Consider the following 14,940-nt stretch of genomic DNA (forward strand, 5'->3'; position numbering starts at 1 on the left):
ATGTCCCTCGCCCACAGCCTCAACGAGCTCGCCGCCGCACACGACCGCAACCTCATCAGGTCCGCTTTTTTTGTCTTTTGTCGTCGTATCTAACACCCCCGACAGCGACGACGACTATAGAATTCTTCGCCAGGACCTCTTTCGCCGCTCGACCGCCCCAGAGCCCCACCCAACACCCCAGCAGCCACCTCAACCACCTCCGCCTCCACCGCCGCCCCTCCAGCACAAAAAATCAGTCGTATTCAACGTCGCCAGTCTTTTCCGCCGTGCAACCGGTCGTTCTTCTCGAAAACAGGACTCACCACCCCATCCCTGCAAACCTAGTCCATCTCATAAACCACCGTGCGATGACGAGCAACAGCCTGCGACTCTCAGAACAGACCTCGCCACGCTCGAGGCCGAGCGCAACCGTCTCCTCGACGCCTTTGCCTCACTCGAGTCTTCCACTCTCAAACGCATCCAATATAAAACCGCACGTCGTCTGTACACCCCAACCCCGGCCAACGTCAACGTAGTCCTCCAAGGCCACGACTGGCGCAGACCCACAAAACCCGTCCCCTCCATCGTCCTTCCCCCTCATACCACCTCCAACCGCCGCCTTCATCATCCTAATCCCTCCATGTCCTCTTCCCGCAGCGACCAACTCTCCCTCCATTCAACCGATTCATCTAGACTCTCTCTCTCCCAACCACCCCACTCTCCCCGATTCCGAAATACACTCCAACGCCAAAACTCCATCTCCTCCGCTTCCACTCACAGTACCGGCACCAGCAGCCGCCTCGCCGCCATGGGTCCTCGCAGTACCGGAAACATCTACCTTGCCTCTCTCACAGAACGCTCTTCTTCATCATCCAAACATACCATCGCCGATTCTCGTATGGACGATGACGACCTTGATAACGACGACGACCCCGAAGCCAAAGACTACGCCTCCGCTCTTCAAGAGCTTGACGACATTCGACGACGTCGAGACGAAGTCGACGCCAGATACCTTGCCAAGCTTGAATACATCAAAGCTAAACTCAGAGCCGCAGAACTCCATGAACGCGTTTCACGCCGTTGAGCTCATTGTATAAAACGGAAATGTAAATCAAAAATATGTGTATATCCTATTAATAGACTCGTGATACCCCAAGGGTCACTCGACTCGTCCTCCATGCGGTTACTCTAATACATACAATATAAAATATAAATACATCACTAATTATCCACCAGCGTCGAACGCAAACACGACACCGGAAGCGCATCGTAACAATCCAGTTCATCCTCCGATAACCCGATCTCCAGGATAGAACACGTCAAACTGCTAAGCTCACTCGCCGGTAAGCTACTCCCCGAAAAAGGTCTCTTATACCGGGAAGGCGGTGTATCCTCAGGCGTAGGCGGCAGTCTCACAGGTGGAACGTCAACATAACACGAATGTCGGCGAGACGGAATACGGATCATCAAAGGCGAAGAAGTCATGAGATCCGGGAGCACGTCCTTTTCTTGACGTTTACGAGACAGTGCTGGGGATTCAGGAGACAGTGGCAGAATCAGTTTCCGCCGTTTCGAGCTTGCAGAGTCACAATCGACCCTTCGTTTTCCCGGTTTTGGCGTGATCAGTGGTGATGATGATGATGACGATGATGATGACGACGAATCTTCAAATGCATTTGCTGCAGCTACGGCAGCCTCTTCATCCCGTTTCTTCTTCTTCTCGACCGCCAACTCTCTTGCCCTTGCTCGTTTTTCAATCTCCTCTTGCAGCATTCGCGCAAACGTTTGTGCATCTCCTTGTAACCACACATCAAAAACCCCTTCCCATTCCCGAGTCGGAACCGGAAAATCAAGGTTGAGATATACCGCCTTGATCGACGACTCTTCATCGGTGCTCAGAGGCGGGCGTGACGGAGTAGAAGCAGTCCCCTCATCCTTGCTCGAAACCCGCGACCGTACCGCTTTCGAAAACTCTCGGACAATCCTCTTTGTTCCAGGTACTCTCAAACTTGTCCCAACAACCAGTAGCAAATCCGCACCGCTACGACCTTTTGAGCCCATCAGATCCTTACTCACCACATCCCCAACACCTTCACCATCCTTATGCGCTTCGTTATACAACACAACGCTAGGCCGAAGCTTTCCTATCCCACGTCGTCTCTTCCCAATCAACTGCCGAGTTCGTTCCAGGGACGTGCACTCGGGACACTGAGGAGGCTGACCAATAGTGAGACTGGGTAGATGTTCTTGCAAAGGAAACGAATGGGTGCAAGTCTGGCAGTGGACGGATTGAAGGGTTCCATGAAGTGGAATACACCGAGGAATTTCCACAGGCGGAGAAGAATGTCGAGATGTCGATGAGCCAGGATCTGGAGGTTGATCGATGGGAATGTCGCCAGTAGGAGGCTGAGTGGCCAGCGCTTTGCCTTTTGCTCGATTTTTACCTCGCCTGTCATCAAACTCGGGCACACCAAACGAGAGTCCTGTTTTTTGTTCGATAGCATCGATATTTTGTGTATAAACTCGGAGAAGTTTTCCGCGATCATCGAGAGCACGCAAAACGCGATGGAAGGAAGTTGGCTCTGCGTCTTGTGATAGTCTAGAGAGTTGGGCAATCATTTGGCAAAACAAAGAGGTAGTATGTTCAGTCTGGCATTGGGATGAGCATATATGTACTTGTAAATTGACGCTGAGAGAGAGAGAGAGACGCTCACGTTGAATACCGAAGCATCGAACAGATCCTTTCCTGATGCCAGGTTTTCCCGCGGATTATCACGCTTCAAGGTCTGAAAAAGTCCTTCGGGCGAACGAAAGTCAGGAATGCCGGCCTGTACTGAGATGCCAGCACCTTGAGATCAAGGTCAGCGCTAATTTGCCAGCAAAGCAAAAAAAAGGCATGTACCACAGACGACGACGATGCGCCTGGCCTTGAGTATAGCTTGGATGACCTTGCGGAGATGAGCATCTGTGTTTGCGGGCTGGGAGAGAAAGGGAGGAGAGGTGGGGAGGGGTGTGTGGGACTCGAGCGGAAGGAAGACGGTCATCCCTGGGGAGGTGATGGTTGGAAGACAAGGCAGCCGAGACATCGTCCATCTGGCGCGGGAACTCGCCTTTGCCCTCGCCTTTGCATGCATGGGAATGCACTGCCATCACTTCTCAAACCTATCGACATATCTGATCCCGGGTGCTTCAGTCGCTGGATGAAGTCACATCAAGGGCCTCGCCGCGCCAAGTCAATTCACTCCACCGTCAATCTTGTCTACCTCAGTCATACGAACGTTCAAACATATTATTTTTCCTCCCGTCAGGTGTTTTCTAGTCGTATCCAGTGCGCAAAACTACTCCCATTAGACCGGATCAGCTATTTTAAGACCATGACTTAAGTGGATGGCATTACTGCGGCGCTAAGTATCCTCAACGATCGACGAACAAACGCTTCACGGCAAGAGATTATCCCAAATAAATTTCATTAATACCGGCGAACCCCCATGACATACAAAACGGAAAACATATATCCCAAGAAAGAAGTTTCATGAATGCCAAACTCGTCCGGGTTTGTAAACTCTCTCCTCCCCCATTGCAAATCCCGAACGTTCACGAAACCTCTTGGCCCAACTACCTCAGACCGTTAGCTGAAGCAGTGTGCTAGGTAGCAGAAGAAGAACATACCCTATGATTGTGCCTTGGGAGTGGAATAAGGTAACGATACTGGGTATACCCCAGAAGGCACCTCGTAGTGACGTGCAGATGCATCAGGTTGCGAGACAACGAAGATTTGGTTGCCAAACGGTGTACCAGAGGACAAAGGTTCATAAGAAAAGTCGTATTGCTTCTCATAAGCGAATGTAGTGGCCTGAGCATGGGGCTGGGCTTTATGTGAGGTTTGAGCTTGGTTGAGGGCGACGAAGGGGGAATGGAAGGCGCGGGTAGTAGCACATTGCTTTATACGACGCGCAGCAACGGCGGAACGCTGAGCAAAGGGGCGAAGGAAGGATGACATGGCAAGAAGGTAGTCAGGTCCACACCCCGGCTTTTATACTTTATATTGTAACTACCCATCTGACTCGAACCATCCCAATTTCAATTATTGGGGTTCACACATCACATAATACTCATCACGCGGGCCCTTGCCCGCTCACACCAATCAAGTAGGTACTATTATGTCCAGACTTTTAGTGTTTCGTTCACTCGAATTATGCAGGTCTCGTACGATTTGGGGTCAGGCGACGCTATTGATTTTCCCCAAAAAAAGGGCTGTGAGGTTACCTTAACGGCATCATCATCATGTCGTTGTCGTCTTTAATTCAGCCCTGACTGGCACCGATCGGCCGAAAAAGTAGCAGACCTCTATACTGGTATAAAGACACAGGCCATTAAACCTATTAATTTGGATCGTCTAGTGATGATGTGCATTCGCTTCTACACTTTGCCACCTTTGGTCGCGTCAACCTCAGTAAAATATTTTCGAGCTACTGTAGGCTGCACATTCAGAGACGGCGTCCCCGGTTTTGGTCGATGAGTGTCTACAGCCTGAATCGGCAGCGCATATCTGCAAGTTTTTCCATGTAAGGAAACAATTCTCAAAATCGCATTGGAATCTCTCACCGCTCCTCGTCACAACCATATGCCTTGGGAGTCAATTTGATGACAGTGTGCAATGGTATCTTGATATAAGGTAGATCCGCTTGAGGCAAGTTGTGGAAATAGGCGTAGCTAGCGGTGGTATATAATCAATCCAACAGCACATCCATTAACAGACTCACAGACAACGCAAAATCGCCTCAAGTGATGTGATATGAGTTAAGCCACACGCGTTCAATGAAGCTCTAAAACTCACTTGGTGACCTATGACCAGAACATTCTCCTGACGTTCCAGTTCCATGATAACTGGCTCCAACCGCACAACGACATCCCGATAAGATTCTCCTCCTCGATACCGGTAGTTGAATTTGTCTTCATCCCGATTTGCGAAATCGTCTGGATAAGCTCGCTTGACAAGTCCATCATCATGTGGTAAGCATGTAAATGAAACATGGATTCTCTACCTCAATTTCCTGCGCCGCAAGTTTCTGTTAATATGCTCCTTCAAACAAGTGGATTTTCTCACCTCATAAGTCATTGCATCGCAAACACCTGTTTGGAAATATTACAATTAATTCAAGTAAGCGACCCAACACGCACCTGCGTCTAACTCATCCAAAGATTTCCATGTTAATTTCGGATAGGGTAACTTTGATCCCGTCTGAATAGTGCGTCGCAATGTCGATGTCCATACCTGCAGCACAAACATTTGCAGGCCCAGGTTACGAACGAAGATAAGCAAAGCTTACCGTCAACTGGGCATTACCAATATTATCCGTGATCAACTCAGGCAACGCATCTGCATATTGCATGCCTCGCGGTGAAAGCAAGGAATCACCTCCAATTTTACCCTCTACATTAAACTGGCTTTCTCCATGCTGAACAAAAGAGAAACCCCAGTTAGAATATTATATCTCATAAACAACCACTCACTCTCGAAAGATAAATACTCCGGGGCTTCAGGTGTAAATTCATAAGATAGAACGCAATCCGACTGGCTAGGTATCCATGAATATTCGAGACCGTAACGTTGTTCCCAACATTGACAATTCGCAAATAAGATAAATGATCTTCCGTGATGGTTTCATAAACCTTCTGATATGCTTCGATTCTCCGTAAGAAATCTCGTTTCGCCTCCTCGGGTGAAGTATCCTTGTAGTCAGGATCACCCGAAGTTACTTTGAGAGCAACATTGGATGCAATAATTGCCGGATCGTCACAAACTGATTCGAGGAATATGAGATCAAGACCTTTTTCTTGTTTCACTCTTTGCTCGATCCATGCCCTGCATGACAATGAATTTTGAGTGTTAGACAGGGAAAGGTGAATGACACACCTGCGTTCACGAGTACTATTCGTAGCATCTGTAAGCTGTAATATTAGTTATAGCGTCATCGGCCGTCAAGCGAGAAACGCACCATGAATGCCGACATTTCCACCCAACTTTAGCCAGGCAATTAGCATCTCCAAGCTATCTTGCGCCAATTTTTCTCGGGACTCATTGGCACTCTGATTATCGTGACTAAACCAAGATGCTGTATGTTCCTCCTTGACACCCGATCTAAACAAGCCCAACGGAATTAGCGCAATTCTAGAAACTGAAAAACTACGTACTGCTGTGCCATTTGCCGAGCCCTCGTCCGTCGCAGTTGGCCGACATTAAAAACCTTTCGAGAGATAACGACCAGGTTCTAGCAAACGCGAAGGATCAACACATACCTCGACATCATATTCGAGCCACTAATATCAAGAATCAGCCCCCGACACTTATCAGACATGATGAAGGCGTCCAATCACCTTGAGGTATATCTGTAGTTTATTACTGAGGTAAGATTTACCTCTAGCAGGTAATCCAACCTATAAAAAATCGCATTATACACACGTCTTCCTCCAGATTTGAAGATCGCCTAGTACACTCGACATACCATTGCTAACACGATCTTGTTATCCGAGTAATCAGGCTTAGCAACTGTCGATAACACAAATCTGAAGCATTAGAACCTTGATCACACCACAGAGAAGAAGAAGAAGCCTCCCCACCTTTCCCTCCAATACCCTTGACCGCCACTGGTGGTGTAGCAGCCTGAGATCCTTTCCGACTTGTAACAGTCGATTCATCGAATTGCTTAAGCCTAAAGCATACAAATAGTCAGCAAGTAAAGGAGCAAAAAGTGTCGAAACTTACATAGGACTTCCAGCACCAAAAGCAGCAGGTGGTAGCCCCGGAGACATGGCTTGCAATTCCCCTCTACGATTCTGCATGTCTTGCAGTACACCAGCAACGCGGGTCAAACTTTCAGTGATCCTAAGAGTGGGGACCGTGGGGCTTGCGTTAGGATCAGCCATACTCAGTATCGTGATAAGCGGGACTAGATAGAAGAATGTGCTCGAGCCTCGGGTTACTGATCGGTGGTTCCTGTAATTAGGTGGTGTTCACACGATTCTATACTTGCTATATTAGTTCCATATATAACTGGCTTCAATGAGTGCCCCTCCTCCCGTCTTTGATAACTGATTTTTTTTTAAATCGCGACTTTTGCTTTCGTTTGAGCACTTCATCATCTCGTCAAAAAAAAGGCAAGCTTGGGTCTGGCTTCGCGAACAAACAAGCTATAAATAAACCTCCTTCTCCCTCCCAAAGATCTGGGTGTAGATAAAAACGTAGGCTCAAGCGACTCGTGAAAACATATATGTGTATTCATATCCGGGGCATAAAGCATTAAAAAGTGAGCGAATACATAGTACAAGATATAGACAGTTAAGCTATTTGAATTTCACAGGTTACTAACAATCGTAATTTCGCATTACAAATGTCACCCCGAGTGCATAATAGCTGACAACATGGGGATAATATAGACATGAAGGAAACGTGGACGTGAGTTAGCTTTGAGCAAGGCATTTGGTAAATATGCTTCGATGAAAGTGATCAAACGTGGGGCATCTAAGTGCAAAGAACTGATGGCAAATGTGTCATTTCGGGAGCGGATGTCATTGCAGTAAGAACCTACAGTCACAGGGTTGGCCAGGATCACGAGGCATGCAACCAGTATTATAGGCGTATCATGGCCGGCAGCATAAGATGTTTAGTAGACCTCTCTTGCGATGTTCACCATCAAGGTGTTCTCGTCCTTGATCATACATTCCCATCCTCGAAGTGCTCACATGTTGCGCGTTGACTCCAGAATTCATCATATTCTCTCGTGAATTGGACGCATTCTTGACAGCCGAACTTTGAAGATAGTAAGGCTCCGAGGGGTTCATATGAAGTGCCGCACCATTCTGCATCGCTTGTGCATTCGGTGAGTGTTGTCCCAAGGCACCGCCACTTGTACGATAGTTGGTACTGGTAGGAGCAGAAGCATAAGGATGCTGAGAGATAGCGGTGTTGTTCGGATTAGGTTGTTGACTTTGCCGACGACTGGGGGAAATGAGGGGCTGAACGCTCAGATCGCGACTGACATCACGGGCATCTGGCTTGCGTCGCTTTTCTGCGAGTAATGGTGGCACAGGACTCAACACGACACCATTTCCAGTTGCCTCAACTTGACGTGAGGGTCGACGATGACCATGTTCGCGGTCACGGTCGCGCCGATCGCGACCATGATGTCCACCAGGAGTGCCATGCTATTGGGGTCCAGTTGTTACACCATGACGGTAGATAAGGAAGGCGATATGGAGTACTTACGTTGCCGGCTTCCCAGCCTTTTCCACCGTTGAGGTTCATCCAGTCATACACACCGTCCTCTTGCTCACCAAGTGTTTTCAAAACCTTGGTGAACAGCTCTCGAAGAAAGTCATAGTCTGGCGATTCTTCAAAACCTAGCTTCCGAACATAGTTCATGTATATGGCAAACTCCTCTGCGCAAGTTTATTATCAACTCTTCGGACGGGTACACATCGGACAGACCTGGGAAGCCTTCGCACAATTCAACAATGGGAGTAGACTGCTTTTTTTCACCGATCTTCTCGTACTTTTGTTTATTTGTCGCAGCACGAAGACCCTGCCATGGCAGACCCCCTCTCAAGAAATACATGAAAACATGGCCAAGCGATTCTAAATCATCGCGCCTTGATTGTTCGCGGCCGCAGTGGGTATTGATTGACATATATCGAGCAGTTCCAGAGAGTGATTTCCGTTCACGGTAAGGTATATGGACTTTGGTTTTTGGATCGCGGTAGAATTTTGCCATCCCAAAATCTGGTTGAAAAAAAAAATCAATATTGAGATGGTGTTCTCTTAAGTGCGGCGTTAGGAGAGGGTTTGATCGCGCTTGAGATGAACAAGTGACAGGTGTGATGGATGGTAATCCGTTGTTCAGCGCTCAGGGCCGGTAAGCCACCAGAAACGCGCACGTCCCGGTTAACGCGAAAGAGTAGGTGGTTGTTTGTTGTCGTAGAAAACTTACTCACCGATGAGGTGAACGGTGTTGGCGTTTTTATTTCCCGTAACGCCAATCAAGAAGTTGTCGGGTTTAATATCGCGGTAGATTAGAGATTTATCGTGGACAGCCTGAACACGAGTAACCTGAAAAGGAAATTAAACAGCTGTAACGGGAGGAAGTATCCATAAAATAGGGGAGGGAGGGGGGAAGAGGGTAATGGTTGAACAAGGGGTTCCATTGAAAAAAAGATTTTACCATTTGCTTTGCAGCCATGCAAACGGTTTTTATAGAAAATTTGCGGCCACACATATCGAAGAGGTCCTCGAGATTGGGTCCCAAGAGGTCAATGACGAGCACATTATGGAGGCCCTCTTGGCCAAAGTAATGAACCTGGGGCACGCCAACTTGATTGAAGAGTCAAATATAGCGCGTTGACTAAAAAAGAAAGTGGACCTACGGGTCCCATGTAAGGTCCGGTAAGATCGAAACTCATCTCTCAGCTGGGGTGCATCCGATTTTCGGGGTTCCTGCGGGCAGTGTTATTCGAGTTGTAACAACAGAGAGAAAAGACATGCAAATTTAATGGCGACTGGTGTGCCAGACGAGATTTTTGAACCTATAATAGGCCAGGACAATCGCAAAAAGACGTAAGCATGTGGGTCGACAATTGGGGTGGAGGGCGATGACACATTGGGGGAGATAAGGGAGAAACAACAGACCTTCGTATACGACGCCGAAAGAGCCCTCGCCTATTTTTTTCCCGACTCGATAGTGGCTTCCTACGATACCATGGGAGGTGGAGGACTGAGAGGGATGGGACGAGGAGGGGGCGTGGGGAGCAGCCATGGGATGCTGGGGGGGTCGCGGGGGGACGAACTGGGTATCAGAAAAGCGAATGGGGGGTCCAGAGAGAGCGAGAGCAGGCCTGAGCTGGAAGAAAGAGCGGGTCGGGTTCTGGACAACAGCCTCGAGCGGACTTTGGATTGCCATCAACACGTGCCGACATAGCCGAGTTTGGCATGTCCCTCAGGAGCAAACAACGCCGCCTCCTCTCAGCGTCGTCATATGTGAGTGAGTACCACAGGTTCCTCTCCCACCCATGAGTGATCTCCTCCGCCACTAGGTCTTCCCCGGAGCAGCTGGATAGCATAGCAGCAAATATATTCACACTCGAACACCGCAGAGAACAACTCCATCGCCAGCTATCAGATGTCGAGCTCCGGTTGCGCGGGGAGAGGGCCAGGTACAATGCGCTTCTCAACACCCGGGCCTCCATATCCAAGATACCCTTCGACCTCCTGAGCTCTATTTTTCTTCTATGTCAGGCGGCTGGACGACCGAAACCTTATTATTCATTCGCGGTAGCTGCCTCTCACGTTACACGACACTGGCGTACAGTCTCTCTTTCGACCCCCCTTTTGTGGAATGACGTCCGCATCAACATACAGTCGCTGTCGGCTCTCAATCGACTAGAGGCTCATCTTGAACGCTCAGATGATTGTTTCCTTGACTTGTATATTCATGCTTCCATTCCCAATATCAAACCTGTCATGGACCTGATATTACTCCATTCCCAACGGTGGCGCCGACTTTCCATCACCACTGATAATGACCAAGTCAGCGCACTTCTGACATCTCTTTCTAGCCCTCTAACTCCATTACTTGAGCATCTATCCCTCCAAATTGAGATACCCGAAGAACATCACTCACCCAGATCTAAATATCCGAGCAGCTGCCCCAAGATACTCATCAACGGTGCGCCGTTGCTGACTTTTGTTCGTCTCGGAGGTCTTGCGTTGGGAAACCTAGCACCTCCATCGGACAGAATAACCACCTTGGATATGGATGGATTCGAGAGATATTACATGGAGCCCTCCCAACTGGTCGCCTTACTCGAGACACTGCCCTTGCTTGTTAATCTATCTCTTGGCCAGCTTCACATCCATCATCCGCGCGACCCATTTGACGTCACGAAGCAAATCACACTTCCGTTACTCCGATCCCTCCGCATTTGTGGCCCGTGCACGTCACCGCATATCATGCTATCACTCTTGGTACTCCCGCAGCTAGAGGCTCTCGCCCTGCATGACTTGGATGGTTTTCATGCGCCGTCACTTCCCTTTGTCAAGGAACTTTTGATTGATTCATGCGCGTTTGACGAGATTGCCACCACGAATCTGTTACATGCATGCCCGTCTATCACCGCACTCGCTATAGATTTCCATTGCCCCATTGTATGGTCCGCTATGACCATCTTTGGGGATATGGCAGACGACGAGGTTGCTTGGCCATCTGTGCACACATTAACCGTGCGAGAGATGGAGGTTAGCGATGTAGCCCGTTTCCGTATCATGGCGTCGACCCGTTTCTCAGCCAACCGCGGTCTTCGAAAGCTACGGGTAGATAGGCGTACGCGGGTAGTTTTGAAAAGTAAGCACTGTTTGGATTGGTTTCGGGAGCATATGACCGTGGAAAACTGCGATCACCCTGCAGCGTGGCCCGGGCATGAGTTGTAAGAGACGGAGAATGACGCGGGATTCACGTTTTGTACTACGATATGATAAATACACGTTGTCGAAATCAAATAGGATTACTGTCGGGGAAAGCAGCGGGATGCCGGATGCGGCAATCCAGTCAGCACGGAGACGCGGGTGGGACGTGACTAATTGATTAGCTAAGGCGGGTTGACCCACAGAGATGGTGTAAGCAGCGTCGGCGATGAAGTTGTCGCCCTCCCACGTCATTTTTATTCCATCGCTTCAGCGCACTCCTAATCCGTCTCTCCTCCTCCCCATCCATGTCCACCCGCGTTGTCAAGCTAGCAGTCGTCTCTGATTTCGTATGTCCCGCATCACTCTTGCTCACACCCCCCACTGACCAGCTTTGCTCAAGGTCTGCACAAGCTGCTACATCATCCAGCATGAACTCACAACCGCCATCGACTACTGCAAACGCATGGAACTTCCCCTCGAGTTCCAGTTCCAACACATACCATTTCGCCTTATCGGTCCCAACTGCTTAAAACCCAATACCACCATCACTAAAAGCAAGTTCTATGATTGTCTTCTGGGCGAGGAGCGCGGCGCCAGTCTGCGGCGAAATGTTGCAAAATGGGCAGAGGAAAAGAATATACCGATGTGTGTGCCCCAGCTTCTCCTTCGACGCTGCCGTAATTTTTGTTTTCCTGACTAATCTTTGCAGTTCTTTCAATGGTCTCGTTGGTCAAACTACCGGCGCTCATCGTCTATGTTTCAAGGCCGCGCAAGTGGGTGGTCAAGAGCTCCAACTCAAGCTCATCACGGCCCTATTTGAAGCTCATTTGATCCACGATAAAGACACATCCGATGTCAACGTTCTTGCCGACACCGCAGATTCGGTCGGAGTAATGACCAGGGATGAGGTAGGCTCTTAGGCCCTTCCTACCTACGACGATGTTCTAAAAACCTCAATTTTCTTCGTTTGCAGGCCCTGGAATTCTTGGAAACAGACGAATTTGATGCGGAAGTAAAGAAGATTGCAGATGCTGCCCGCACCAAAGGAATTTCCGGAGTTCCCATTACAATCATCGATGGCAAATGGGCTGTAAGCGGTGGACAGTCGGCGGATGTCTTCATCCAAGTACGTTCACTTTCTTTTCGGCTTTATTATAGAGCGTTGATACTGATGTTATCTGCTCGAAAGATCTTCAAGAAGTTGGCCGCTTGCGGAATCAATTCTTCTCCTTCAGCGCTACCCGGCCCAGCAGTGCCCACACAAATATGTTCTTCTTGATCGTTTCACTCCTGGGCCACCTGATAATGCCCCTTATGCTTCCTCATACCGCGTCAAATGTGTGTCGTTGACTCTATTTTTCCCCAGCTGCTGTCGCCATTCGCGACTCATTTTTAGTGGTTTTTCGTCATCTTCTTTTACTCCTTTTTGTTGTATATATTTCACCGATTGTTTGTTTGTAATATTATGTATGGAGACAACAAGAAAGTCACAAACAAAGCCCGTCTCAATATAGATTACCCAGCTAGTCTCACAATTATTATAAGTACTGTAGGTAGATCATTCTGCATATAACGTTAATATTGATCGCAAACGAGAAACCGATTCATGGAAGCTTGCGTTTCGGGGCAGTTAAAGGGATAGAGTACAGTATAATGCTGATTTGCAAGCGATCAGTATCAGTGATCGCGATCGGTAGCTTGGTCAGTCGGCGAAACTTCATCGCCTTGGCCGTGCCCATTGGAGAAAATTGTTGTATACATGGTGTACATGATTGAGCCTTTCGATCGTCAATTTGTAAGGTGAGAGGGAGATAAATTCAACAGAAGAACCAGGCGTGACCCAATTACTGATCAGTAATCACAGATAGTAGTGATAGTGTAATACATTGCGCATAATGCGTCAGTCACCGGCCAAGTATGCCAAGTACCACCGGCCCTGATCAGCAGTTCGGCGGCCGGCCAGTCACACAAACTCCATCTCTTTAATCGTGTGCGCTTGGGAAAAATAAATTTTATTGTATAGTGAGAGTTTTTTGTTTCATTAATTGGACGATCAGAACGGCCAGTTGAATCCACGGGTGGATTAAAAATTGTTTAGTAAGATGAAATGTGATTGAGACCCGGAGGAGAGCGGGCATGACCTGGCATGACCGGACTAGTGATTATGCATGTATCCGGCAAGTGATCACATACCAGGGTCGCCGGTAGGCCCCTATCAGCCGTATCTCAATGTGTTAGGGCCTGGTTAGGACTGGTAGGAAGCACCTTCCTCCCCCGCATTTGACTCTCAGCGTGTGGACTTTCACGCACTTTGTCATGAACACGCGAGATTCATTGATACTTTCTCAGCTTGCTTTAATCCGACAAACCTCCCTGCCATTCATTTTGTAGGGTTTTCTTGTCTCGGATCTTCATGTCGGGTTCAATTGTGTTGTGGTCTTCTCGGAGCGTTCGCTGTTCTCAGCAAGCCATTAGCCGGCGAAATTATTCCGTGCTGAAAGTTACACTTACATTGGGAGTGTCGAAATTGGCAAGGCTATGCAGCATCAGCGTGGCATTGACTATTACCTTTCTTCACACCATAGATTCTTTTACCCTTTCGTAGATAGCATGACGCCAAATCCATAGGCGTGCCAAGTCTATCGTTTTACTTTGTATCATTTTCAGGTTCCTCCTCCCTCAGTCAGCTAAAGCTTTGCTTTTGTCTACCGACCCAAGACCCTTTCATTATGACCCTCCTTAGTTTACTTCTCAACTGTAGTTCGTGTCGAAAAACATAAATAAAACGTACCTGGGGTAATCCGGGGGGAGGGCGTCACCCCGATTCACGGCTAATGTCATCTATTTGATTACGCTGGACGTCATTGGACACTGGGACAGGAAAAAAGGTTTAGAAACGACAATTTATTACAATCCGCAGTTGCATTATTCTCATTCATCTTCCACTCCAATGCACAAGAAAGCCTTGGCCTCGACCTGGACCGTATGTACGAAACTGCTCCACGGCTGGATGATAATTTTTGGATTTATGGTTCACATGCGTCAATCAGACACTGTCAAAAACAAGATGAGCTTCTGAATGCGCAGCACGACTCGGACTCAGTCGGTTTTTACAATTCAATTTTACGGATACAAAAGTGACTTCAATCGCAGCAAGTCGACGGACGGTTTAATGTGAACGTTGTGACTTTGTGATTGACGATATAAAGTATGAGAATACGCTTATATCTCACAATGTGACTAATACCGGCTCAGACTCCAACTGTAAAACTGCATAGTACTGCATGCATCTCATATGCATGAGAAAATTCGGGCACGGACCGTACTCTATACATTATGAGAACTTCTCCTACAAATCCTAATCAATCAACCCCGGGCCCCATGAAATTTCCCAGAACTACTGAAATAACCTGAAAAGAAGTACGAAAATGGTCTCAGTCACTTTCATGGAATGGAGATGACTCGCTGTTGTATTAGTGATGTTGACACCGGAATTCACGAAGGGG

At 48.2% G+C, this 14,940-nt stretch overlaps 7 protein-coding genes across 7 annotated transcripts; 3 read left to right on the top strand and 4 right to left on the bottom strand.

Moving 5' to 3' along the window:
• On the top strand, positions 1-1,063 carry AGABI2DRAFT_116194 (hypothetical protein; the record flags this gene model as incomplete). The annotated part of the gene is made up of 2 exons (XM_006459152.1): positions 1-59; positions 106-1,063. The coding sequence occupies 2 exons, from the start codon at positions 1-3 to the stop codon at positions 1,061-1,063; spliced, it is 1,017 nt and encodes a 338-aa protein (XP_006459215.1).
• Positions 301-3,125, bottom strand: AGABI2DRAFT_218192 (hypothetical protein). The gene is made up of 3 exons (XM_006459153.1): positions 2,882-3,125; positions 2,694-2,827; positions 301-2,628 (listed from the first exon to the last, which is right to left on the bottom strand). The coding sequence occupies exons 1-3, from the start codon at positions 3,111-3,113 to the stop codon at positions 1,201-1,203; spliced, it is 1,794 nt and encodes a 597-aa protein (XP_006459216.1). The 5' UTR covers positions 3,114-3,125; the 3' UTR covers positions 301-1,200.
• Positions 3,126-3,649: 524 nt separating this feature from the next.
• AGABI2DRAFT_116196 (hypothetical protein) lies at positions 3,650-3,979 on the bottom strand (the record flags this gene model as incomplete). The annotated part of the gene is made up of 1 exon (XM_006459154.1): positions 3,650-3,979. The coding sequence occupies one exon, from the start codon at positions 3,977-3,979 to the stop codon at positions 3,650-3,652; it is 330 nt and encodes a 109-aa protein (XP_006459217.1).
• A 326-nt stretch (positions 3,980-4,305) lies between these two features.
• AGABI2DRAFT_191227 (hypothetical protein) lies at positions 4,306-6,875 on the bottom strand. The gene is made up of 17 exons (XM_006459155.1): positions 6,746-6,875; positions 6,601-6,692; positions 6,486-6,529; positions 6,358-6,417; positions 6,280-6,300; positions 6,175-6,227; positions 5,979-6,121; positions 5,897-5,924; positions 5,494-5,845; positions 5,310-5,438; positions 5,161-5,254; positions 5,087-5,112; positions 5,025-5,033; positions 4,817-4,969; positions 4,743-4,759; positions 4,585-4,692; positions 4,306-4,528 (listed from the first exon to the last, which is right to left on the bottom strand). Exons 1-17 carry the CDS (start codon positions 6,820-6,822, stop codon positions 4,399-4,401), a joined length of 1,536 nt encoding a protein of 511 aa, XP_006459218.1. The 5' UTR covers positions 6,823-6,875; the 3' UTR covers positions 4,306-4,398.
• A 1,262-nt stretch (positions 6,876-8,137) lies between these two features.
• Positions 8,138-9,788, bottom strand: AGABI2DRAFT_66879 (hypothetical protein; the record flags this gene model as incomplete). The annotated part of the gene is made up of 6 exons (XM_006459156.1): positions 8,138-8,418; positions 8,468-8,758; positions 8,971-9,085; positions 9,198-9,346; positions 9,400-9,469; positions 9,630-9,788. 6 exons carry the CDS (start codon positions 9,786-9,788, stop codon positions 8,138-8,140), a joined length of 1,065 nt encoding a protein of 354 aa, XP_006459219.1.
• Positions 9,787-11,593, top strand: AGABI2DRAFT_177227 (hypothetical protein; the record flags this gene model as incomplete). The annotated part of the gene is made up of 4 exons (XM_006459157.1): positions 9,787-10,013; positions 10,066-11,372; positions 11,436-11,454; positions 11,531-11,593. Coding segments are annotated over 4 exons (1,614 nt in total), but the record flags the coding sequence as incomplete, so codon positions are not given.
• Positions 11,594-11,680: 87 nt separating this feature from the next.
• Positions 11,681-13,025, top strand: AGABI2DRAFT_191229 (hypothetical protein). Its single transcript, XM_006459158.1, has 5 exons — positions 11,681-11,781; positions 11,835-12,079; positions 12,144-12,342; positions 12,408-12,560; positions 12,624-13,025. The coding sequence occupies exons 1-5, from the start codon at positions 11,740-11,742 to the stop codon at positions 12,711-12,713; spliced, it is 729 nt and encodes a 242-aa protein (XP_006459221.1). The 5' UTR covers positions 11,681-11,739; the 3' UTR covers positions 12,714-13,025.
• The last annotated feature ends 1,915 nt before the right edge of the window (positions 13,026-14,940 follow it).

This window comes from Agaricus bisporus, assembly GCF_000300575.1.
Source record: "Agaricus bisporus var. bisporus H97 unplaced genomic scaffold AGABI2scaffold_3, whole genome shotgun sequence".
Taxonomy (NCBI): domain Eukaryota; kingdom Fungi; phylum Basidiomycota; class Agaricomycetes; order Agaricales; family Agaricaceae; genus Agaricus; species Agaricus bisporus.